General features: G+C 61.6%; 1 protein-coding gene across 5 annotated transcripts; it reads right to left on the bottom strand.

The window, feature by feature from the left end:
• Positions 1–55: 55 nt before the first annotated feature.
• Positions 56–22,745, bottom strand: ARAP3 (ArfGAP with RhoGAP domain, ankyrin repeat and PH domain 3). Of its 5 annotated transcripts, none has more exons than XM_068417174.1 (34): positions 22,533–22,745; positions 19,560–20,684; positions 18,864–18,922; positions 18,477–18,550; positions 18,177–18,247; positions 13,384–13,653; positions 13,059–13,128; positions 12,090–12,210; positions 11,682–11,869; positions 10,172–10,278; positions 9,867–10,066; positions 9,628–9,713; positions 9,273–9,455; positions 8,869–9,031; positions 8,414–8,602; positions 8,192–8,345; positions 7,943–8,045; positions 7,508–7,706; positions 7,356–7,419; positions 6,904–7,067; positions 6,542–6,754; positions 6,274–6,379; positions 5,574–5,721; positions 5,312–5,380; positions 4,944–5,018; positions 4,708–4,822; positions 4,419–4,547; positions 4,109–4,242; positions 3,870–3,952; positions 3,601–3,636; positions 2,745–2,808; positions 2,506–2,643; positions 2,137–2,175; positions 56–1,433 (listed from the first exon to the last, which is right to left on the bottom strand). In XM_068417174.1, exons 2-34 carry the CDS (start codon positions 20,642–20,644, stop codon positions 867–869), a joined length of 5,466 nt encoding a protein of 1,821 aa, XP_068273275.1. In that variant the 5' UTR covers positions 20,645–20,684; positions 22,533–22,745; the 3' UTR covers positions 56–866. The 5 variants fall into 5 exon arrangements, with proteins under 5 accessions (XP_068273275.1, XP_068273278.1, XP_068273277.1 ...); XM_068417177.1 differs by having other exon boundaries at positions 8,414–8,545; XM_068417176.1 differs by having other exon boundaries at positions 18,864–18,919.
• Positions 22,746–22,827: the final 82 nt, after the last annotated feature.

Below are 22,827 nucleotides of genomic sequence, written 5' to 3'. Positions count from 1 at the left end.
CCTCACCGCTCCTCCTGCAGTAACCAAACCCTCCAGAGTACAAATAAACCTTTATTTCTCCCCACTGGTGGAAGGAACAGGCATAAATACCCCAGGTGGGCAGGAGCCGTCCTCCATCGCCGGGACTACGCGCTGGGCACACACGGTCAGCCCTGCTCCTGTTGACCATCCCCCTACCGAAATATGCCCTGGTAGATGCAAGAGGGGAAGTGGGGGATGGCTTGGGTGTCCTGACCATGCCTCACAGGCCCAGCACTGGGGAGAGGACATCGTGCTGTGTTCTCCTCTGCTGGCAGGCACCGCATCACCCCCTGCCTGACCCCCTGAAACGTGTAGGCAGGCTTTTATTTTCCCTTTCCATGCTTCCCTTGGCGCTGGGTCTGACAGCAGATGTGCCACCTATGAGCGAGAGTACGTGTGGCAGCATCCCCAGCCCTCCCAAGAGAGGGTACCACCTCTCAGCATCCCAGTTCCCACTGACGTCCTGGTCCCCACCAGTCCCCACTAGTCCCCTCTCTGAGCCCAGGTCCAGGGTCAGGAGGAGGGCAGGGGCTCCATGGTGTGGGAGTGTGGGGTACCCATCATCGGCGCTGGGTCTGACAGCAGATGTGCTACCTATGAGCGAGAGTACGTGTGGCAGCATCCCCAGCCCTCCCAAGAGTGGGTACCACCTCTCAGCATCCCAGTTCCCACTGACGCCCTGGTCCCCACCAGTCCCCACTAGTCCCCTCTCTGAGCCCAGGTCCAGGGTCAGGAGGAGGAGGAGGGCAGGGGCTCCATGGTGTGGGAGTGTGGGGTACCCATCATCGCTGCCACCGGGCACGACTTGACCCCCAGGTTGGTGGCCATCCCTTTGGCACAACGGGTCATGTCACTGGCTGGCCTGGCCCCGGCGGCTGGCCCTCGTTCTTCCTGAGAATGACTGTGCTGAGCTCCTGGATGAGTTTGTTGTTGATGGGGGAGGGAGGCTGCACGTTCCTCTTCCTGGAGGTCTCCAGGGAGGTCTCTGCGCTGGGACTGCTCCCTGGCGTGGCTGCCTGGTCCCCGTCCCTGGCCAGCACCAGGGAAGGCTCCACATTCCTCTCCAGAGAGGCCGTTTTGGTGGGTCTGAGCCCCTGGGCTGGAGCTTTGTCGCTCTCCAGGTTCAAGCCCCTTTCGAGGGACAGGGCTTTGGTGACAGAGGGACCAGTCACCCTCTGGGCCGGGCTGGTGGGCAGTGACGAGCGCAGTGCCGTGGCCTGGGGCTGCTCGGGGAATGGGGCTGGCTTCTTGGACCTGTCCACAGTGGGCATGGCCGACAGGTCTGCCAGCAGCCCCTGCCCCAGCTCCAGTGCGGCCAGCTCAGGGAAGTTGCCCACCTCCTCGTAGACAGGATCGGCATCCACCTCCTTCTCTTGCTGCTCCTCCAGGGAGTCCTGGTGCATCTTCATGGGCTGGGAGAGGGCGAGGGGTCAGGGTGAGGGGCACTGGCCACACTGCTCAGCCGTACACCTCCATCCCTCCTCACCTTGCCCTCCCTGCACTTGGGCACTGCCCGGGAAGCCTTGCCCCCTCTCTGTGGGGCCGATGCCTGCAGGGCATCCACCCTCCGTCAGGTCTCTTTTCTTGGGCACTACTGCCCTTTCTTCCCCCATCGCCGATGGTGGGTGTTTTGGTTCCTGCCGAGGCACGGTCCATGCCACCAGCCTGGGGCACCAGCCCAGCATCCTTTGGCAGGGGGGGTCTGGGGTGGGGAGGGCAGATGGGTGCCCATGCAGAGCACAAAGCCAGGTGAGATGAGGTCCAACCAGATGACCCTCCCATGATAATAACCTGATGGTGAGGAGGACCCAAACCTATTTCCTCACATTTCTTACGTTCAGCCCCTCTGGGCAATATGGGGGCCAACGGGAGAGGTGTTGGGAGCTGGGCTGGACTGTTGTGGTCTTGCTTGCACACACTGGGACCATATAGGGACCGCCAGCCCTGGGTAGGGGACACACAGGGCACCCCCTCCTCTGCCACACGGTGTGAGCAGGGTGGCCTGGGCACACCTCTGAGTGCAGGTGGGACGCTGCAGGCGAGCCCTCACCGCTGTAACCGGAAGGCGCGGTGCAAAGCCAGCAACGGACACGCTCCGTGAGCGCGGGTACTTACAAAGAACATGGACAAAGTCCTTCGCGTGTGCAGGCGGCGCTAGAAACAGAGGAGATGGGCAGAGGTAAGCATGGGATAGCGCGGAGCGGGGTCACCGATGTCTCGGCGGGCAGAGGACAGGCAGCGGGGCGCAGCACCCTGTGTGCCCACACGGCCCTGCGTACACGGAGAGCTGCCACGGACACGAGCACAGCACGCAGCACGCACACACCGCCGAGCACGGGGACACGCACCCGCAGCACCCATCGATGCCAGGCGGCAGGCACCCACCGCTGGGGCTCTGGGGTGGGCGCATGGTCTCGGGAGGGGTGCGTGGAACTGGGTGGGTGCAGGAGCACCCGTGGGCAGGGGGAGCTGCGGGGGCTTTACCAGTGTCTGGTTGGCGGAGAGCATGGTGGCGTCGGTGCTGTCCCCGTGCAGGGGCACCAGAGGCATGGTGCCAAACTTCTGCTTGGCGAGGTCAGAGGAGGAGCGCCGGCGCATGACCACAGGGCGCAGGTCATCGTGCTGTGCACAAGGACAGGGCAGGGAGAGGGGTCATGCTGGGCTGTTCTGCCAGCCCCCTCCCTTCCCAGCCCATCTGGGTGGCGTGGCCAGCCTGCACCCACCTGAGCCTTGAGGATGCTGGTGGTCCAGTCCCACAGCTCAGCCTGCCCCGAGCACACCAGGTACCTGCAGAGGAGTCAGCTGAGAAGCTGCCAGGGAGCAGGGCCAGGGGGGCCAACGTCCCCTTGTCACCTTGCCTGTGAGCCTGGGGCTGTCAGGCACAACTACACCCACAGAGGCTGCACCTCCAAAACTCTTTATATGCCCAAATTGCTGCTTCAGGGCAAGGCGAGAGCTTGCTGGGCACCCATGAGACACCTGGGCTCAGCTGTCCTTGTTGCCCTTAGAAGAACACCTCAGCCCCGTGTCAGGGGCAGATGACGTGCTCATCTGCTGCCTCAGCATCGGCAGTGTCAGGGAAATGGGGACAGGATCAGCAGGATGCTCTCCAGGTGTGCCTGGGTACCCAGGGGTGCCAGGGAGGCTGGGGCAGGGAGCCCAGCTCAGGGCAGGGCACAGGGTGCAGGAGCACCTGGTGTTGGTGTGTGGGCACACAGAGCAGGGTTGGGTAAAGGCTGGCAGGCAGCACAGCCATGCAGGTGACACACACACCTGGGCAGGGTGGGCAGGTCCCTCAGGAGCCTGGCGCTGGGTACATCTCCCAGGGGTGCTGGTGTGGGTGGTGAGGTAGGAAGGGTGTGTGGTACGGAGATGGATTGCCCCTGGCTCCTGGCCCCCACCTTGTGCCAGGGAGCATGTGGCCCCACCACTCTGACCCTTGAGTGCCCCAGCCAGGCACCACTGCTGCCCTGACCCCCAGGGCCCTGTAGCCATGCCCCCGGCTGTCCCAGTCCCACTTAAACTGGGGACAGGTCTCAACATCCCCCCAGCCCCAGGAAGATGGGGATAGATACTCACAGCTGCTGCTTGTCCAGGATCAATGTGAAACCCCACCTGGGGAAAGGAAGAGACAGGCTATGGGGCAGCACCGCCAGGCTCAGACACAGCCTGGGGTCTGTGGGCAGTGGGGCGGGGGGCTGAGCTCACCCCATGAGCCCAGGCTTGCCATGGCTTTGGGTCCCAGTGGGGCTTGGCATGCTCCCAGCGGCTGGGTTTGTGTGCCGTGCTGGGAGCAGGGACCAAGGGATGCATGCCCCAGGGCTATGGCCAGGGAAGGTCCCACTCACTGGGCTGGTGGCTTCAGCTTCTTCCTAATGCCCATGTAAACCTTGGCTGCGTCCAGGGGCCACTCACGCTCCGGCTTGACGCTCTGGGGAAGGAGATCCATCAGGTCAGCCCAGCTTGGTGCCAGCCTCCCTGCCAGAAGGACACCACCACCGTGCCACCACTGTCCCCAGGCTCCCTCTCCCCGCCTCTCCTCCTGCCCTCGGGGTGCAGGTCCAGCCCTGCAGCATCCCCTGGGTACCCTCTTCTCCTTGAGCAGCAGCAGCCTCCGGTCCCGGATGACGAAGTAGCGCTCCTGAAACTTGTTCCCCAGCAGCTTGGGGGGCTCCTCGCGGCACTTCAGCAGCCCACACTTGGGGGTCTCACGCTTGACGCCTGCCCAGGGAGAGGAGATGGGGGTCAGGAGGGCTGGGGGCACGTGAGGGTGGCTGTGGGTCTTGGATGTGCCCCTGATGGCTGCAGGGCAGTGGCTGGGGCAAGGGGAAGCTGGGGCAGAGCTGTCCCCCCCTGGGGGTACCCCTAGGGACGGGGACCCTCTGTGATTGCCTTACCTGTGAAGAGACAGCTGCCCTCGCCAATGGGGACCTTCCTCACCAGCAGGTACGCAGCACTGGGCTCAGGGAGCTTGCACCACTGCAAAGCCTGCTCCAGCACCTTCTCCTTGGGGTGCAGGGGCCGCTCTGGGGAGGCAGGGACACTCTCACCACTGTGTCTCCTCCACTGTGCTGGTCCCTGTCCCCACTGCTACCAGCAGCGAGCAGAGCCCTGTAACCCACATCTCCTCCTCACCAAGCTGGTTGTACCAAGAGCATCCCCCCATGCTGTCCCCACCACACTCACCCAGCTCCCCGTTCTCCAGGGCCTCGAAGGTCAGCCAGATGTCCAGGCTGGCCGCCACGTTGCGCATCTCCAGCACCTGGTTGGTGAGCTCCTCTGCTGTCATCGTGGGGGACACCTGGGGCAGGACACAGTGAGAGCTGTCGTGGGTAGTGGCAGGATGGGTCCCAGGGACAGGCTGTGCCAGGAGCCTGCATCCCTCCTCGCTTCCTCTGGTATGGCCCTCCTTTGGGACTCACCTTCAGGGTGACACAGCAGTCGGGCAGCTTCTGTTCCAGATAAACCTCGATGATGAGGTCCCCTGCCTGTGAGAGCTGGAGGAAGAGTGGGTGGCATTGGTGCCACACTGACATGGGTGCTGTGCACATCCCTTCTCCCCAGGGGCTGGTGATGGTGTCCCAGGGAGCTGGGGCTGCTTCTCCCCTGGGCAGGACTCTCAAGGTGATGGGTGAAAGGGATACAAGTAGGGGAAGGTCCTTCCCCAAATATCTGGTGTGGGACAGTGGGGACCCAGGGTGGGCAGCTGGGAGTACCCCCATCCTCCAGGCAGTCCCACCAGCCCAGGGGTCCCTGCTGTGGTGGGGGTTGGCAAGCACATCTCTAGTACCTGGGTGTCCTTCCAGGTGGTGATCAGACTGTTCTCCAGATCCATCTGGGATACCTGGTCCTCGTCAATCTGCCGGATGAAGGGCGTGTGGGGTGAGAGGGGAACCTCATGGGGTCAACACAGAGCGAGATATGGCTTGAGGACACATGGCCAGGACAGAGAGATGCAGAAGGAGGCAGAGGTGGACAGTATGGGTGGATACAAGGGGAGATGGACAGAGTCATTGTGGAGGGGGCTGACAAAGCCCCTGCGGGGATCTTACATTGAAGATGCTGACATAGTTGTCAATGAGGTCTTCCATCACCTTGACCTCGTGCTCCCCTTTGCCATCGGTCTGGAAGAGGCTGGGTGCGAAGAGCAGCGACAGGTTCTTGGTGCTCATCTGGTTGAGGTCTGCACACTTCTGCACCCTGGGGCAAGGAGCACAGGGGTGAGGGCCTGGCCCCACTCTGGATGGGGTTTCAGCCCCAGCCACCCTCCTCTGCCTCATACAAACTCGCATGAAAAACAGCCTGTTTTTACCCTACTCCCCAGCTCCTCAGGAGTGGGAACTTCAAGCCAGGCAGTTCCTGTTTCCAGGACTTCCAGCTGCCACCAAACCAGACAACAGCCCCGCCTCATGCTCTGAGTCAGGGATGGGAATTTGTTTTTTTCCCCTCTTTTTTTTGGCACTCGTGAAGTTTACATCCTATGGTGGGGTGTCACCTACTCCGGAACATCCTCCTAGTCTCTCCTGCTGCAGGATGACTTTGGGAACATTTGAGGTGTCCCAGAGCGGTGTGGTCCAGCACACCCCAGCACTTCCTGGGGGGCTGGTGGGGCAGGACATGGGCACTGGGCTCTTTGTGCCTCACAGTGATGGCAGCCAGCATTCCCTGGGCAGTGGGGAGACCCCACACTGCTGGCTGGCCTTGGGAACCCCAGTTGGACCAGGGGACCCTGCAGGGAGGTGGCCCACTGACCGGTAGAGGTGCCCGATGAGTGCAGCCAGGGTCTTGTGGTTGAGGCGAGGCAGGCGATGAATGAGCTCCTTGTACCTCTCCAGGCGCTGGGGCTTTGAGGAGATTTCTGGAGGGAGGAGAACGAGTCATGGAACATTGCTGAACCCAGCAGATCCAGAACTGACGTGGCACCAGGGCTGGCACCAGGACCCCGCCCCAAGGGACATCGGCTGCAGGGGTCCCTGGCAGGCAGCCCAGTGTGGGAGCAGGGGTCGGGTGAAGGAGGTACCTGCAGCCTCCTTCCACTGTGGGTGCAGCTCCAGGGTGAAGACAGGGTCTTCCAGCTCCCGGAAGAACCTCTTCAGCACATCGGTGACGTCCTCGATGAAGTTGTCGCTGATGCGCAGCTTGACGTTGCGGGCATCCCGCCGGAACTCCTCCATCAGTACCTTGATCCGGGACTTGGCTCCGTTCTTGCGGTAAATTCCCTCATGCCGCAGCCCTGGGGCAGGGACATGGGGTCACAGGGGCTGGAACCTGCCCAGAGGTTGGTGCCCCAAGAGCAGTGCCTCTTGCCTTCTGAGCAACCCCTCAGTTGCCCCATGTGTGCAGGAGGATGCTCCGGCTGTGCCACCACCGTGCTGGCCTCACCGTATTGCGTGATGAAGGCGATGCAGCTGTCCACAATGATGGGGATGTCCCCCCGGCTCAGCTGCTGGTCCCGCAGCGCGTTACCTCGGCCCCCCGCCGACGCCTGGATGTCGGTGTACCAAGCCGCCGAGTCCGCCCGTGACAAGCCCTGCAGGTAAAACGTCCTGAGAACAACAAGGGCAGAGAAGAGGGAATGAAGGTTGCCCCTCCCGCCTGCACACACGATCTGGCTCCAGGGCAGGCAGCAAGGCACAGCCGGTCTGAGCCGAGGGACACCCTACCCTGGCAAGAGACCCTGGGCTGGGGTGACCTCTGTAAGCCCCTTGGCCACAGCCTTGCTCTCCCAGTAACATCCCCACCGTGGCTTTAGGATTAGCACGAGTGCCTTTGCCCCGGGCTGCCTGCTGAGATCGCTTGGCTCGTTCCCCGTCATTCCCATGGCCAGGACTCACCTCCCCATCTCCACCAGGATCAGCATTTCCTTCTTCTCTGGGGTCTCCGTGGGGGGAACAAGACCTGCATTGGGGCAAGAAGTAGATGGGTCAGAGCCATGCATGGCCACCTACCACATGGTGCCTGTCCTGGGCTGCGGCACGGCACTCACTGAGCTCCTGCAGCCGCCGGAGGTTGATGCTGTCCTCAGCCCCGTCGTCCTCAGCAGGGCAGATGAAGAGGTGGGCTTTCTGCAGGATGAAGAAGGCCTGCTGCCACCGCTCGGGGTTGAGCATACACTTGTAGCGCAGCTGACCCACGCGCTGGAACTCATAGCCCAGCAGACAGTGACAGCTCACGGGCGTGAACCACTGCAGGATGGAGCAAGAGATGAGACAGGTAAAGACAGGGCTTGGCCCTCAAGCACAGACCCCCATGAGGATGGGGGCAGGTGGCCAGGGAGGATGGGAGACTCTGCAAAGGGAAGAAGGGTCTTGCCACAGAGGAAGAAGAACATGGGGAACTGAGAGGAATCACAACGGGGAAGCAGGGACGGAGACCAGCGACCCACCAGTGGCACAGGGGGCCAGGGCTGGGACTGGCTCACCTTGCCGATGGCACTGGCCCAGGCTTGCAGCGTCTCAGGCCTGTCAGTTCCCAGCTGCTGCACTTTTTCCCCGGTGAGGAAGAGCTCAAGAGTGAAGCGAAACCTGCAGAGGACAAACCAGCCCATCAGGGCAGCCCCTACCTCAGAGCCAGACCAGACCATCGCACCAAGCAGGGAGCAATGCCCATCCCTGCCCTCTGCATGCCCACGGGCTCTCTGGGCAACCAGTGGGGGCAATGCTGGGGCTACCTTTCGGTGGGGCCGGGGCTGGCGAGCGCCTGGGATCGGCTCACGCCCAGGGAGATGAGGTCCCCGCTCTCGATGTGGCCCAAGGGCTCGGTGCATTTCTCTGTCTCAAAGAAGAGCAGGGCTCTCTCCAGGGAGCACCAGGTGCGCTGGAAATCTGTAGGACCAGGGGTCAGCAGCACCGAGGTGGGCAGCTGGCTGCCCCTCCCCACACCCCGTACTTACCCTCTTTGCTCTTCCTGGCACTTGGGAGCTTGGTGGGGGCTGTGGCCCGGTACAGGTACCCGCTGTGTGTCACTGGCTGTGTGATCTCGTTGTAGACACCCTCTGGACCTGGTTCCTGTGCGTGGGGGCTCCCTGCGGGGGACGGTGCTGAGAGCGGGGCAGGAGCAGGTCCCCACCAAAATGTGGGTACTGGGAGGCAGGGAGACCCCACCCATGTAGGTGTAGGCAAGGGGATGCACCAGGCATGGGGCTCCCTGAAAAGGGGCTTCAGAGGAACCCCCTGTCTTGCCCCATCCCAAAAGAGGGGTGCAGTGGGGCAGGCAAGTCCCCCAGAGAGCCACAGTGCCTGGTGCCCTGTCTGTCCCCAGGCTTGGCACACTGTGGAGGGCAGAGGCAAGGAGGAAGCCGCCCCCCCGCCTCATCACAGCCAGATGGGCCTTGAGCGTCCTCATTACCTGAATGGTTCCTGGGCCTTTTGCTCTCCGGTCCCCACCAAAGGTCGGCCCCAGAGGCCACCTTGCAGGCAGCAGGGTCAGCCACCAGCCCAGCCTCCGAGGATGAGAAGAACTGCAGGATGGTCTTCAGCAGGGCTGGTCCTGCCACTGCAGCACACAGTGCCTGGGACGAGGCAGGAGCCTTTAGGGACGATGTCCTGGCTCATGGAGACCCCCAGCCTGCTGCCAGGGGTGCTCGAAGGCAGGCAAAGTGGGACACAACCTCCCACCTGAGCCCCTGGAACTGCCTGACATAGGGGTGCAGGTGCCCACAGCCAAGCAGGAGTGTTGGCATCTCAGCCCCAGAGCTCTGGGGTGGTTTCCAGCACCCCAGCATCCTGCTTGCACCTCGAGGTGGCCCCTACCTGGAGCACGTCCTCCTGAGTGGCGTAGTGGGGATGGGGCAGACGGTACCGACCCTCTCGGTACTTGCGGGAGATGAAGTCCCGTCTCTGCTCGGCAGTGGCATCTGGGTGGAGGGCCTCAGCGACGGGGAGGCGACCGGCCCAAAACCGGTTGGCTCGGTCGTTTCCCAGCATGATGAAGAGCTGCAGGAGAGTCCCATGGTCACAGCGAGCACCAGGGCTAGCTGGGAAGAGCAGGATGCCTGGTGTTCCTGCATCCCAGGGGAGATGGTGGGGCTGCTGCCCTGCCCGGGGAAGGACCCTGAGCCCTGAGCATGCTGTGCCAGCCCCAGCACCCTGCCCTCAGTGCCTCTACCTGTACGATTTCGTTGGACCAGACGCTGGTGTCAAGCTTCAGACTTTGCACCTTGGAAATGTTGGAGCCCAGGCTGCGGTGCTGCCCTGTGGGGAGCAGGAGAGTGAGCACCCCTTGATCTTACCAGGGGAACCGGCACTGAAGTCGCACCCATACCGCAGCCAGCACCCTGCCTGCTCAGGCAGGTCCAGCCCACACCCTCCAGGACCCCCATTTGCCCCCCAGGGAGGTGTACTGGCCTGCGCACTGCTTGCAGATGACCACGCACAGGTTGATGGATGCCCAGTCAGGACTCTGAGCCCGGCAGTCGGCACAGTATTTGTTGGCTTTGTTGGACCAGATCTTCTCTGCCACCTCGTAGTCATAGAGCATCTCGGCTATGGCCTCCTGCAGGGCCTCCATCCACTCCCGCTTCTCCCGCTCCGACTCCGCCACGAAGCTATGAGCACCAGCATAGCCGAAACTCAGGAGCCTGGAGCAACCAGCACCAGGGTCCAGCACCCAGCTGCTCCCCAACCTCACCCCACCCGGACACCTCGGATACCTGAATATTTTGAAGGGGGTGATGAGCTCGAAGCTGCGGTTCTTGGCTTCGCGTATGGTGGAGCCGCGCATCTCAATCAAGCAGATGCCAATGCCCATTTTGAAGAACTGCAATTCAGAGTGACACTGGTTTTGGTTCTGCAGCACCATGGCCGCAGCAGACACATAGAATCAGAGAATCACAGAATCAACCAGGTTGGAAGAGACCTCAGGGATCATCGAGTCCAACCGTTGCCCTGACACCACCCTGTCAACTAGACCACGGCACTAAGTGCCATGTCCAGTCTTTTCTTAAACACATCCAGAGATGGTGACTCCACCACCTCCCTGGGCAGCCCCTTCCAATGGCTAATGACCCTTGCAGAGAAGAAATGCTTCCTAATGTCCAACCTGACCCTCCCCTGGCGAAGCTTGAGGCTGTGTCCTCTTGTCCTATCGCTGGTTGCCTGGGAGAAGAGGCCGACTCCCACCCCGCTCCAACCTCCCTTCAGGTAGTTGTAGACTGCAATAAGGTCACCTCTGAGCCTCCTCTTCTCCAGGCTAAACATCCCCAGCTCCCTCAGCCATTCCTCCTAGGTCAGACCCTCCAGACCGTTCACCAGCTTGGTCGCCCTCCTCTGGACTCGCTCCAACACCTCAACATCTTTCTTGAAGTGCGGGGCCCAGAACTGGACACATCACCCCGGCCTTGCCTGTGATACTGGGGCTGGGGCCTGGGAGCTGCGCCTGGTACCTCCACTCCCATTGCTGCTTTGCTTGGACCAGTCAGACCCAGTACCCTGCCATATCTCTCAACCATCCCACGTGGGCTGACACAAAGTGTTCAGCATGTGTTATGCCTTAAAATGAAAGGCAAGTTCTGCCCACAGCCCCTGAACCCCGACCTCTCAAACCCCTCTGGTTTGGGGGTTTGAGGCCACGTTGAGTCAGACACACTCATAAAGCAAATACCAACTTGAGCACAACCCACAGAGGTTTGGTGCTGCTCAGCACACACCAAAGGGCAAACTGGAAAGGAGGTGACCAGAAAAAAAAAACAGGGGTGCTGAGAAAATTCAGCGAGGTGGGGATGTCCATGGGCAGCGGGCAGGGTGCGATGGGTCAGCAATGCTGCCTCCCGTGGGGCAAGCCCGTGTTGCAGTGGGTATGTTTGCTGGTGGTTTCGTGGTCATCGATCCACCTGTCCTGGGATGGATTGCGACGCTTTGGTGAGACTAAGACCCAAGTGCCAGGTAGAGGTGAAGATAATTTGGTGACAGCGAGGAGACTGGGATGGGGATCCGCTCCTGGCAGTCCCTGCATCTCCAAGCCCAGACTCCCACCACAGCTACCCTGTGCAGGATCTCCAGCTTCCCACTCCACCATTCCTTTCTCCTGCCCGTCCTTTCCCTCTCTGCTCTCCCTTTGGCACCAACCCTGGCTAAGTTCCCTCCAACCCTCCACCACTCTCACCCCCGTCCACAACTAGCACTGCCCTCTGTGCCAGCGGGGTGCCTGCTCTGGCCACGAACCTGCTCGCTCTTGTACAGCCACATCTCAGGCAGGCTCAGGACTGCGAACACCTTGGACTTCTGGCCCTTCAGCTCCAGGGTGCCTGACTTCTGGCAGTGAGCGGTGTTGGCGGGCCGGGGCTGGGACCCCATCAGGCGCTGGTCCGTCACCTTCTTCTGCAGCGTGCAGCACCACTCATTCCTCTGGGCTGGGGACCAGGCATGAGGGAGCGGGTCTGAGCCCTTCCCAACAGCCCTGGCATGGAGTAGAGGACCCAGCAGGCATGGCAGGGAAGAGGTCTCCTCCCTCATCATGGCTGGATGTTTTGGGGATGGGGTAAGATCTGCCCCTGGGATGCTCTGGCTGGAGGAGGGAGGCAGGGATGGTTCCTTGGGGACTGGTGGGCCCTCGTCCAGGTCTCTGCTTACCCTCATTCTCAGCGCGGAAGACGAAGATCCGGTGGCTGGTGAAGACCTGGAACTTGTTGTCCTTCATGGAGCGAGCCATCTCAATCACAGACAGCGGGATCACCCCCTTGGAGTAGGGCTCCTGGAACAAGGCCCAGGCAGGGTTATCCCTCTTCACCCTTCCTGTGGGGCACCTCCATAACCCGGCCACCCCAGCACCTGCCTTGCCAGGCACGCTGTTGTCATAACCATAGGGGCAAGGGGAGGTGGCAGGGATGCCTGCAAGCTCCTGCCATAGTGGCTGCTCCGGGGCCATGCGTGGTAGCTGCTTCTGCATGGGTGCCACTGATGTGGGGCCAGCCCGGCTTGCTGTGCTGTGGGATTGGGGCAAGAGTGCCTGTCACCCCAGGTGGTGTGGCAGCCACCAGCACCCTGCAGCAGGCCTAACGGGGTCATGCAGAAGGACCACAGAAGGACGAGAGGATGTGGGACAGGAAAGGCTTGTTGACTCAACACACGCACATAACCCACAATGCCAGCGCCCACAGCGAGAAAATCTCCTCCATGCAGCACATCCTCCACGTCCCCCAGGTGCTCGGCTGGGTGCTGCCTTGTAGTGCAGCCTGGGGGACACTGGCAGACGGGCAGGAGCTGAGGATTCGGGTAGGGATGAGTCTGTGGCTGGGACCCACAGATCTCCCATTTGCAGTCTGCCCGGGGGCTTGTGAGCCAGCAGGACGCCCCTTGCCTGCTCCCTGTTGGCAGAGGGACCCTTGCTACCCTGGGCTTCCTATGGCGTGAGGCAGCGTTCAGAGCCCCCCAGGCACAGGGGCCACGGCTGCTCCACCCTGGCGATGGAGAAGAGGTGCTAGCTCCTTACAGAAGGACAAGGGGAGGCAAAGGGGATATGGCAGCTCATGTGGTGTCAAGGCACCCTACTTGTGGCACAGTGCAGCCTCCCCACCCTGCCCACATCCTGCCCCTGCGTACCTTCTCACTGCTGAAATACATCAGGTTCTTCCCGTCGAAACGGACGTAGCGCCTCTGGAAGACGTAGTTCCTGTTGGGACGGCAGAAAAACGGGGCTGTTGGGAAGGTGACGATTCCCCCGAGGACCCTACATCTGCTCACAGATCCCCTTCCCCCAAGGATGGCTGCACAGAGACACTTGCAGCACAGCTAGGGCACCCAAGAGGGTCTTTCTCCTGTGGAGAGGTCTGGTTGACCCAGTAGCGTGGTGACCAGCATGCCCACCTTGCCAGCCTTGCCCAAGGGGGCTTTACCTATGGGGACTGTCCCACAAGTGGTCACGTACCCCTGTGGGGAGAGCTTGTCCAGCCAGCCGCTGAGCATGGTGGGTCGGGGCTCGGAGAGTGACGTGAAGCTGGCATAAGGGGAGATGGTGAGGTCATCCAGGACCTCATCTGGGTAGAGATGGGCTGGCAGGTTGAATGGGGTGCCCTCATCCCGCGGTGCCTCCACAGTGGAGTATCCCTCCGTGTCGTTCTGGACTATGCGGTCGATGAGCCGCGACCGGGTCTCCTCGTCCTCGTTCCTCCCCTCACTGCTGCACTCGCTGCTTGTCCTGTGAGAAACGGGGCTGTGAGGGGGCTGGCTGCTCACCGTGCAGGGTCCTGGTCAGTGCCATCCCATCTGGGGATGTCTCACACTGCTCCTGGCCCCATCCTGAGCTCCTTGGGGCACCCAGTGACGCGGGCGTTTGCATCTCCATGAGCAGGGTGGGACAAGGACTTAACGATTATGGGCCCTGTGGCCACCAGCAGCCCGAGGCTCAGCCAGTCCTACATGATGGCAAGGCTGGGGGTAGCTGGCAAAATGGGCTTCCCCACCTTGGGTGATACCACACAGGCCACCACTCTTCTCCAAACCCCTGGCATCACCTCCTTCCCCTCTTCAATGGGCTTTGTGGCCACCAGAAGCCCGAGGCTCAGCCAGTCCTACATGATGGCAAGGCTGGGGGTAGCTGGCAAAATGGGCTTCCCCACCTTGGGTAATACCACACAGGCCACCACTCCTCTCCAAACCCCTGGCATCACCTCCTTCCCCTCTTCACACCACAGGCAGCAAACCAAAGCCAGGTAGCTCCCCCGTCCCACATCCTGCTCTACACTCACCCCAGGTACCTCCTCACCAGCCTGCCCTCTCCCTCTACCCCTCCAGAGTTCATGGCACCAGGAAGGTCCTTCTGCCATGGCACCCTCCCAGCCTGCTCTTGTGTCCAGACAAAATGCTTTGCAAAGGGATGGGGATGGACAGATGGGCTGGTGGAGCTCCTGCAAACATCTCCTCCTCTTGGGAAGCCGTACTAAAACCCCCAGCCAGGCCTGCTGAGACTGTCCAGCCGTAACAATAAAAGGAAATTATAAAAATAAACCACTAAGCCTGCCCCTTCCCCTCAGCCCTCTCAGTCAGATGTTTTCCCTTCCCTGAAAAGGAAACGTGCTGGAAAATGTCTGACAGTCCCAGGAGGTCACAGGGGAGCTGCCCAGGTGCAATGGTGATGGGCAGGAAGAGAGTCACAGCAGCCGGGACACTCCAGCACCAGCAGGAGAGCACCCGTGACACTGGGGCGCTCATGGCATCCAGTGCCAGGATGAAGAAAAGGCTCCAATAAAGGCAACGAGGATGGTCCAAGCCCTGTCACAGCTTCTGTCTGAGGAGCACCTGAACAAGCTGGTCACCTTCAGTGGGGAAAGGGTGAGTGATGGGGGCAGGTTTCTGAAGTCATGAGAAGCATAAAGCGGGCAGAAAGGTGTTTCCAGGCCACCACTGCTTGAGTCAGAGGAGCTGTGTGACATCAGATAAAGCCAGCAGGAGCAAGGTGAAGAACCACATGGGAAAGGAGCGCCTGACCTGTGGGACTCCTCTCCCACAGGGAGATGGGATGTTAGATGGGATCCCAGGAATGGGATGTTGTAGAAGGAGAAATTTATGGAGGAGAAACTCACTGGGGGTGACTGAATATGGGAAACTACCTCCAGCACAAGTCTATGTCCTAGAAATGCTTTTGGACCATGAGAATGACCCCAAACACCTCCCCTCATCATAAATTCTCCAGACACCTGGTTTTGAGCAAGTAGGAGCTGAGGCAATGCATGGACGTGTGCTTTGACCCTGGACAGGCACCTCATGAGGCCATTGGACGTCAGGTGTCCCTGAACTGTGTGGGACAGAAGCAAGACCTGAAGTCTGCCTGGGAGGATGTTGGGCTAGAGCCACCAAGGCTAGGGATCAGCTCTGGAGAAGTGGGATGGTGCATGGGGCTGAGGAGGTGGATGGAGAGGGAAGAAGGCCTGTTTGGCTCCAGTGTCTGCAAGAAAGACAAGAAATGGCTGTGGGCAGCTTGGAGGCTCAGAGCACAAAGAAAAATGCTGTTTAATTAGCATAACAGAGCCTTGGCAGGGTGATTCATCTGTCTGGATTCCCAGCCCAGTGTCCAGCTTCTTCAGGAGGGACTGGCCAGGGAGCGGGGTGGTTGGAGGACCCTGTGTCATAGGCAGATGTCAGCCTTGAGTGTCGGAGCTGAGTGGGAGACAGATCTGCTGAATGGGTCAGAGCAAGAGAAAAAGGGGAAAAATCCATGACAGCCCCTTCCTGAGCCATGATTTACAGCCACTGAAACCACGAAGAGCTGGAGGACAAGCAGCATCTGGCAGAGACAAGTAGAGCCCACGGCCCGGCTGGAGTGGGTCTCAGCATCCCAGAAGCATGCCAAGACCCAGGCCAACTCCCAGTCCTGCCCTTGAGGACAGGGTTGGTGGAGGAAGCCTCCAAGCAACAAGTCTGCAAAGGCCAAGTCACCTCCCTTTCAGCTAGTGTCAGGCAGTGAAGACAACTAACCTTAGGGCCAGATGAGTGCCCAGGGCAAGGAGAGGGTATGTCCAGGTCAGCTGAGCCTGGAGGGTGATGCCTGAGGTGAACCGAGTTAGGGCAGTCTCAGCCTGTCAGTGCTCACATGGGAGAGCTGGTGGAGGATGGAGGTTGGGTAATGGAACAAAGGGATCTGCTGGTGGAGAGGGGACCAAGGACCTGCTGATGGATCTGGGTACTTCAACTGGGGGTCATGGGCCAGAAAATCAACCTGTGAGTGGTCACCTGGAGGTAGGTTGGAAGATAAGGAATAAGCTGTCAAGGACACACCATTCCCAGTTTCTTTTCCTGCAGGGAAGTTGCCTTGAGGTGTGGGGAGAAGTGGTCCAGGTAAGTATTTGCCTGAGGATCATCTTGCAGGTCTCAATGCACGCCAGGGCAGGGTCCACCATCCTCACCATGATGCCTGATGAGTTGCTGTCTGACCCAGACCCCTGAGCTCCACGGGTTGACACGAGCAACCATCTCTCTCCTCCTGAGACTGATGTCTGAAGCAGGGCAGATGCTGTCCTCTGCACCAGCATTTCAGGGGGCTGAGCATCACCGGGCTGGATAAAGGTGCTCAGTGTCAGAGCAGACGAATCCCACCCTACGCTCCAGGCTCTGCTGGACCCTCAGAGGCCCAACTCCCAGTTTTAAGAGGAATTTCACATTCCTCTTCCTCTTTGCTGAGGATAGCTCAGTGCCCGGACCCCAAGCCAGAGAGCAGTGTGGTCCAGACGAAACTCCCCCAGAACAGGAGGTATCTCAGGTAGGAGGAAAATATTGTGCCACAGGGGCGGGATGGTCTCTCTGAAGTTTGGGGGTGGAAAATATTTCCCATATTGAGTGGGTTGGTGGACTGCAGGAGATGCTCGTGTTGTCCCCAGTGACCAGGTGCCGGTCAGCAGGATGAGGAACTGGCTGAACTGGAGAAACACCAGTGTTGAAGAGGAGGATGGGAAGGTCCCACAGAGGCAGGGGCAGGGGACAGGGCTGGCCGGCAGTGGCTCAGCAGCGGAGCAGGACCCCATAGCTCTGCGCCAGGGGGATTGTGGCCAGACCTGGGGGGGCTGGTCTGGGGAGGAAAGCGTTGGAGCAGCTGGCTGATGGGTCCATGAGCACAACGCAAAGGGTCTTCAAAGGCTTTTCTGTCTCTTGTTCAACTCCCCACACCCCAACCACCTTAGCGTTCAGACTGGGAGAAAAAAACCTGTGAACTGCTGCCTCTGACACTCTGCTGATGGTCGCGTCCTGTCTCTTCTCAGCAAGACAGGCTGCAAAGTCCCTGGTGGATCTGGGGCTGCAAGGGACTGGCCGATGCCCTCGGGATGCTCTGGATCTCAGCTCCCTGGAAGCCACTGCATGGACACCCGCAGGCCAGCACCCAGCCCTGCTCTGAACTGCTGCTTCAGAGGCTCCATGGCAGATTTCAGCATTTCTGTTTGGAAAACTACTGTTCCCAGGTGTTTGCAGGTCCCCACCCATGGCCTCTGTTGGGTCTCATCTGGCTGCAACGTCTGGCTGACCGTGACACTGGATCAGGCTGCACTGCAGTGCACCCAGGGCTGGACTGACCAGCACTGGGACCAGAAAGGCAGGAGGGCACTGGCCGCCAAGGCCATGGGTAGAGCCGAAGGACACAGAGCTGCAGCTCAGCTCCTCCTCCCTAAGCAACACAGGAAAAGGAACCCTCCCCGTCCGAAATGGGAAGAGCAGCTTTCCTTCCTCTTTCTGAGATGCTATCAGGAGTTATGGAAAGTACATTTCAAAATTATTTTAAAGGTCCCCTTCACAATGTCACTGTCTGCCACAGTGTGACAGATCAGCAAATGCTGATCTGATGATGCTGGAGCCTTTGGAGGGGGCACATCCCTTCACCTGGACCTCAGAGCCAACCCGTTTCTGAGCAATCCTTGTCCCCAGTGGTGTTTCCCTGCTCCCAGAGGCCAAATTCAGGCTCTGCCCAGTGTGCAGGTACCCAGTGCCACTGGCACTGCCCCAGCTGTGCACCCAGAGCATCTGTTGGCAAGCACTGTCCCCCCAAGAGCCACCAACCAGCACAGCACCTTCTTATCTCTGTGCCCTTCTTGAGAAAGCTGACCTGATGCCAGATGCTCCTGACTGGCTCTACGGTGGGGGAAAAGCCCCCACTGCCCCTCAGCTGTCCCCAGGGGTGTCCCCTGTCCCCCTGGCATGTAAACCCCAGACCCCAAACCCAGAGGAGGTGATGCCTACCTGCACGCTTCTCGCTCCAGGTCCAGCTCGGACACTGCTTCATAGCTCTGATCGGAGGAGATGCCAACACCCTGGGAGGAGAGATTGGTCACATCTCCTCTTCCCTCTGCCCTCTCCCATCCCAGACCTCTTCAACCTGCTTGGCCCACTGCTCAGTGACCCCCCCACCCCAGCAGTGATGCTCAGCCAGGTACTGCTGGGCACCACAGTCTCACCAGCTGCAGCTCCCTACTTTGCAGCAACTTGTGGGATGCAGAGTGATAGCAGGGGACAGTCACCATCCCCACAGTCTCCTCTCACCTTCTGCTCCTGGGATGGGGCCACGTGCCCAAAGATGGTCTCGCTGTAGGGGCTGAGGGGCTGCTCGCCGACGTCTGTGGGCAGAGACACGGGGAAGAAAGGCAGTCAGCAGTGCCTGCTGCAGGGCAGTGACCAGCCAGGGCTGCCACCTCTGGAAGGGTCCCCTTGCCACCAAGCCCACCACAGCATGCCCCAACATCCAGGGCATGTGGCACAACAGAGATGCCAGCCCAAACACATGTGGGGCTGGGCCCTGCCTTTGCCCAGGGCCACCTCGGTCCCTGAGCAAGGCAGGAGCATGGGGCAGGACGTGGGGGAAAGGCAGGGTGTGTGGGTGTCCCCCTCAGCCCCCTTCCCTGGGGACACCAGTGCCCTGGGGACTCTCACCTGACTTGCCGGTGGGTCTCTGCGGGAGGGGGGGCCCCCCGCCGGGGCAGCTGGGACTGCTGGAAAACAGGAGAGGGGTTACTGCTGCTGTGGTCGGGATGGGGTAGGAGCCTGTGGGGTTTTTCCACCTTGTTTTCCCACCTGGCTTAGATGGGCTGAAGGCTGTGCCTGACCAGGGCTGAGCCCGGCTTTGTCCCTCTGAATGTGCAGCATTTCCTCCCTGCTCCCAGCACCCTCCTTGCTCCCTTCTCCTCCCCACCCTGGGACCTTCTGGGTTGTGTCTCCTGGGGCTGCTGGGCATTTCCCATCCCAGCTCGCCCCCCTCTAACATCTCCCGCCTTGCTCCCAGCATGAGCCAGCCCCAGAGCCCTCACTCAGCCACCCCCCCTCACCGTGCTGGGGAGCCCCAGCCCTGCTGCCTGCGGGACCAGGCAGTCCCCAACCAGAACAAGCCATCCGGGGGCCCAGGGCCACCCTGTCAGCTCGGAGGGATCCCAGCTGCCCTGCAGGACTGCTCCTAGCAGAGCCTGGGGAAAGCACGAGGAGGGTGGGAAAGGGGTTTGTCAGCACCCGGAGGCAGGCAAGGCCAGGCTGGGGATGGGGTCCCAGGGGTGGGGGTGTCTCTGGATCCTTGACTCTGGCTGCTCTCCCCCCACCCCCCTCCACTCCCTGGGGCAAGGGAAAGCAGCTGCTTACTCAGGCTTGTCGTCCGGCTGGGTCAGCTCCTGCGGGGACAGAGCTGGGGGCTGAGCGAGAGCCTGACCCTGGGGACCATCCTCCTCTCCTGAGTCCTCAGCGGGTGCTGACAGGGGCTCAAGTCCTTCATAGATGACGTTGGACACCATCTCCAGCCTGCCCTGCCCTGAGCCTGGCTCCGAGGCTGTCCTGGGGCACGGCGAGGGATCTCTCCTGGCTGGGGTGGCTGTGGCGGGCAGGGAAGGGTTGGATGCGGGATGACCCTCCAGCATGCTCCCAGGGCTGGGCTCAGCTGCCAGGACCCTGTGGCTGTGCCGTGGTGGGACAGACGGGAGAGATGGGGGGGATTTGTCCGATGCCTCCAGGGTTTGTCCATGATCCGGAGCTGGGGAGGGCCGTGTCTCCTCCCGGGTGCTCTCCCTCACTCGCAGCCGGGATGCTCCCATGCCCATGATCACAGCTGCCCCTGGGCCACCCGGCGGTGCTGGCCTGGGCTCTGGGCTCTCCAAATCCGTGGAGCTCTCCCCCGGCACAAACCCCTCCAGTACCACAAAGGCTGCAGGTGCCCCGTCACTGCCCGTGCCGTGTGCTGGCACCGTGGTGCGTGCCGATGGCGTGGGTGCCAAGCCCTGCTCCGGCTTTGAGCGAGGAAAAACTGTCCTTGGCTTAGGAACCGGCTTCACAAGGGGAGGAGCAGGGTCCTTCTCTAGAGGCAATGCCTGGGCAGGCGCAGTGACACACTGCTGTGTCCCCAAGGTGTCAGTAACCCCTCCTGGCTCCGCTTTCTTGGCATCCTCGCCCACCTGGGAGGCGTCCAGGACCTCGGTGGCTCGGAGATGGGTGTCTCCTGCTGCAGGTTCCCCCTGGGACTGACTGAGCATCCGTGTCTGCTGTGCCAAGTTCAGGATCCTTTTGCGGTGCCCGGTGGCGGTGATGCCCATCTGCTGCAGGTGGTCGCCGTCCAGCGAGGTGGTATCTCTGGTAACGTGGTACCCATGCTGCTTGAAGACATCCCTGTACCTCTCCAAGTGGATGGTGGCCAGCCAGTCTGCAATATCGGAGTCAGGACCGCACGGGGAGCTCATGGCCCTGGGGTGCCTCTGCAATGGATGCTCAGCCCATCATCTGTGGAAGGAGGAGGGAAAGTGAGTGAGGGGGCAGCAGGGAGGGAGGGGGTTCAGCTGCCACGAAAGGCACAGACCCCGTGGGTGGGAGCTCAGGATGCTCCCAAAGGTCCCCCCGCCTCGCCACTCTCCCCGCAGCTGCTCACCTCCCAGCTCAAGAAGCCGGCATCCTGTTGTTCCTCAGCCCTGAGCTTCTCAGCCCCTCCCCGGCGCTGCCAGATCCTGTCCCCGCTTTGTCGGCGAGGCCGTGACCTGAGCCCGGACAGGAACCGAGCGGCCAGGGGCTCACGGGGGAGCGGGTGGGTGAGCAGATGCTGGGCGCTGGGGCACCCCGGGCTCCACCACACGCAGGGCTGGGTGGCAGGAGAACAAGAGCCGGGACAGCCGGGAGGTGTCCGGACGGAGGGGGCTGCCCGAGGCGGGTAACGGGGGGAGCAACTGGGCCCCTCCCAGGGGATGAGCTCCTGTGCCGGCCAGCTCGGGGAGGGCTCTGCGGCCGGAAGGGCCAGACCATAATCTCTCTCTCTCTCTCTCGCTGCTGGCGAGGGCATGAGAGAGGTCAGCATGACTCACGGGCAGGCGGAGGGGGGACAGCCTCCCACCCACCCCCAGCCAGGACGGGCCCTGCCGCTAGCACCCATGACTCGAGGCGGAGGGACACAGCCTGGGGCTCACGCTCAGCACGGTGCCCACCCGCCAGATCCCGCTCCCGCTCTCCCCATCCCCAAATTATTTGCTGGCACAGCCCCGGGACAGAGCTGCGGGCTCTCTGTGGAGTGCTGAGGGCCTTTTTCCCATGAATCATGCTGCTCCGCACTCAGCCATCTGTGCTGACTCTGCTGCCACTGGGTCTTTTTCCAGTTCCTCCATTTCCCTCTATTGTTCGGCGCAGGCTTCCTTCCTGCTGCCTGTGCGCTCCCACGCATCCCCTGCCCCCTCCCGCGGGAGCCACATCCCGACCGGCCGAGGGGTAGCGGGGCCAAGGTACCCCCTGTACGAGCCCCCGCGCCCCGCCGCAGGCATCTGCCTGTTCCCTGCTGCTGCCTGCACGGGCGAGGGTTGCACCAGCGGCATGGGGAAGTGCAGGCAGGCTGGGAGGAGCACGTGGGGTGGGGGATGCTGTCAACAAGCACAAGTGAACAGCCTGGGTCTCTGCTCACGTGTGGGGTGTGCGTGGTGTGTAGGCCCAACCCCACGTGCGTGCGCGCAGGGGGCTCGTCGTGGGGTAGGTGGCTGCGCACCGGTGTGCATTGCAGAGGGACAGTCATGGCAGGAGGTGGCTGAGAGAGCAGGGTGTGGGGAGCAGGCATGGGGACATCACAGCTGGAAGGCTGCCTGTTGAAGTAGGACCTACACAAAAGTCAAGGCAGCAGGGTGTGGAGGGTGATGTCCCGTACTGGTGTGGGCTGGGTGTCTCTATCACAGGGTTAAAGAGCTCTACCCACTTCTGCCCAGCAGCCTGGTGCTGAAATGGGGCAATTTCCCCCTTTCTTGTGCCTGTATCACCCCAAGGGATCTGTGGCCACGTCTGCCTGCTGCCTGTGCTGCCTGGGGCTCCAGCAGGCAGCCTCTGGTGGGGAGCTGGCTCCCGAGACCTCCCCATGCCCGGGCAGTGGGCACCAGGGCTGTGCTGGGTGCTGGGCTGTGCTGTGGCTCTTTGGGGCAGCCCGGCTGTGCCTGCGGGCAGTGGTGCTCTACGGGCAGGTGGACACTGTCCCTGTCCCTGCAAACCCACGCGGACCAGCCGGTGCAGCGGGCTGGCAGTGGGCATGGGCTGCCCCAGTCCTGGCCCTTCCCCCCCATCCCCAAGTCTGTCCTGTCCATCCATCCCCTCAGGGTGTTCCCTCACCTCTCGCCCTGCGGTGTCGTCCACAGCCCCCCAGGGCTGGCTCCGGTGGAGCAGCACGGTGGCAGTGCTGCTCTGGGCTCCACGGTTGCCCCGCTCTGGGCTCCAGGGTGATGCCAAGGCGTCCGCACTGGGCAGAGGGCTCAGCCCACGGGCACGGGCAGGCAGCCCTGCAGGAACAGCTGTGGGTGCAGGCAGGCTTCGCAGCACCCAGCCCGCACCTCCCACTGCCGGTCCCTCCTCCAGATCAACCCTCTGGTCCCCATCTCTGTCCCACCTCTTCCCAGGCGTGACCCTG

This window comes from Nyctibius grandis, chromosome 22 (genome assembly GCF_013368605.1).
Source record: "Nyctibius grandis isolate bNycGra1 chromosome 22, bNycGra1.pri, whole genome shotgun sequence".
Lineage (NCBI taxonomy): Eukaryota > Metazoa > Chordata > Aves > Nyctibiiformes > Nyctibiidae > Nyctibius > Nyctibius grandis.
This window is presented reverse-complemented; position numbering and strand designations above follow the sequence as displayed.

Excerpts from the sequence above, each read along its gene's own strand:
- ARAP3 (XM_068417174.1), bottom strand. The coding sequence starts at position 20,644 with ATGAGCTCCCCGTGCGGTCCTGACTCCGATATTGCAGACTGGCTGGCC. Across the intron at positions 8,346-8,413 it reads TGCCAGGAAGAGCAAAGAGG|ATTTCCAGCGCACCTGGTGC; the intron begins GTAAGTACGGGG and ends CTGGTCCTACAG. Across the intron at positions 5,019-5,311 it reads CCACCTGGAAGGACACCCAG|CTCTCACAGGCAGGGGACCT; the intron begins GTACTAGAGATG and ends CTCTTCCTCCAG.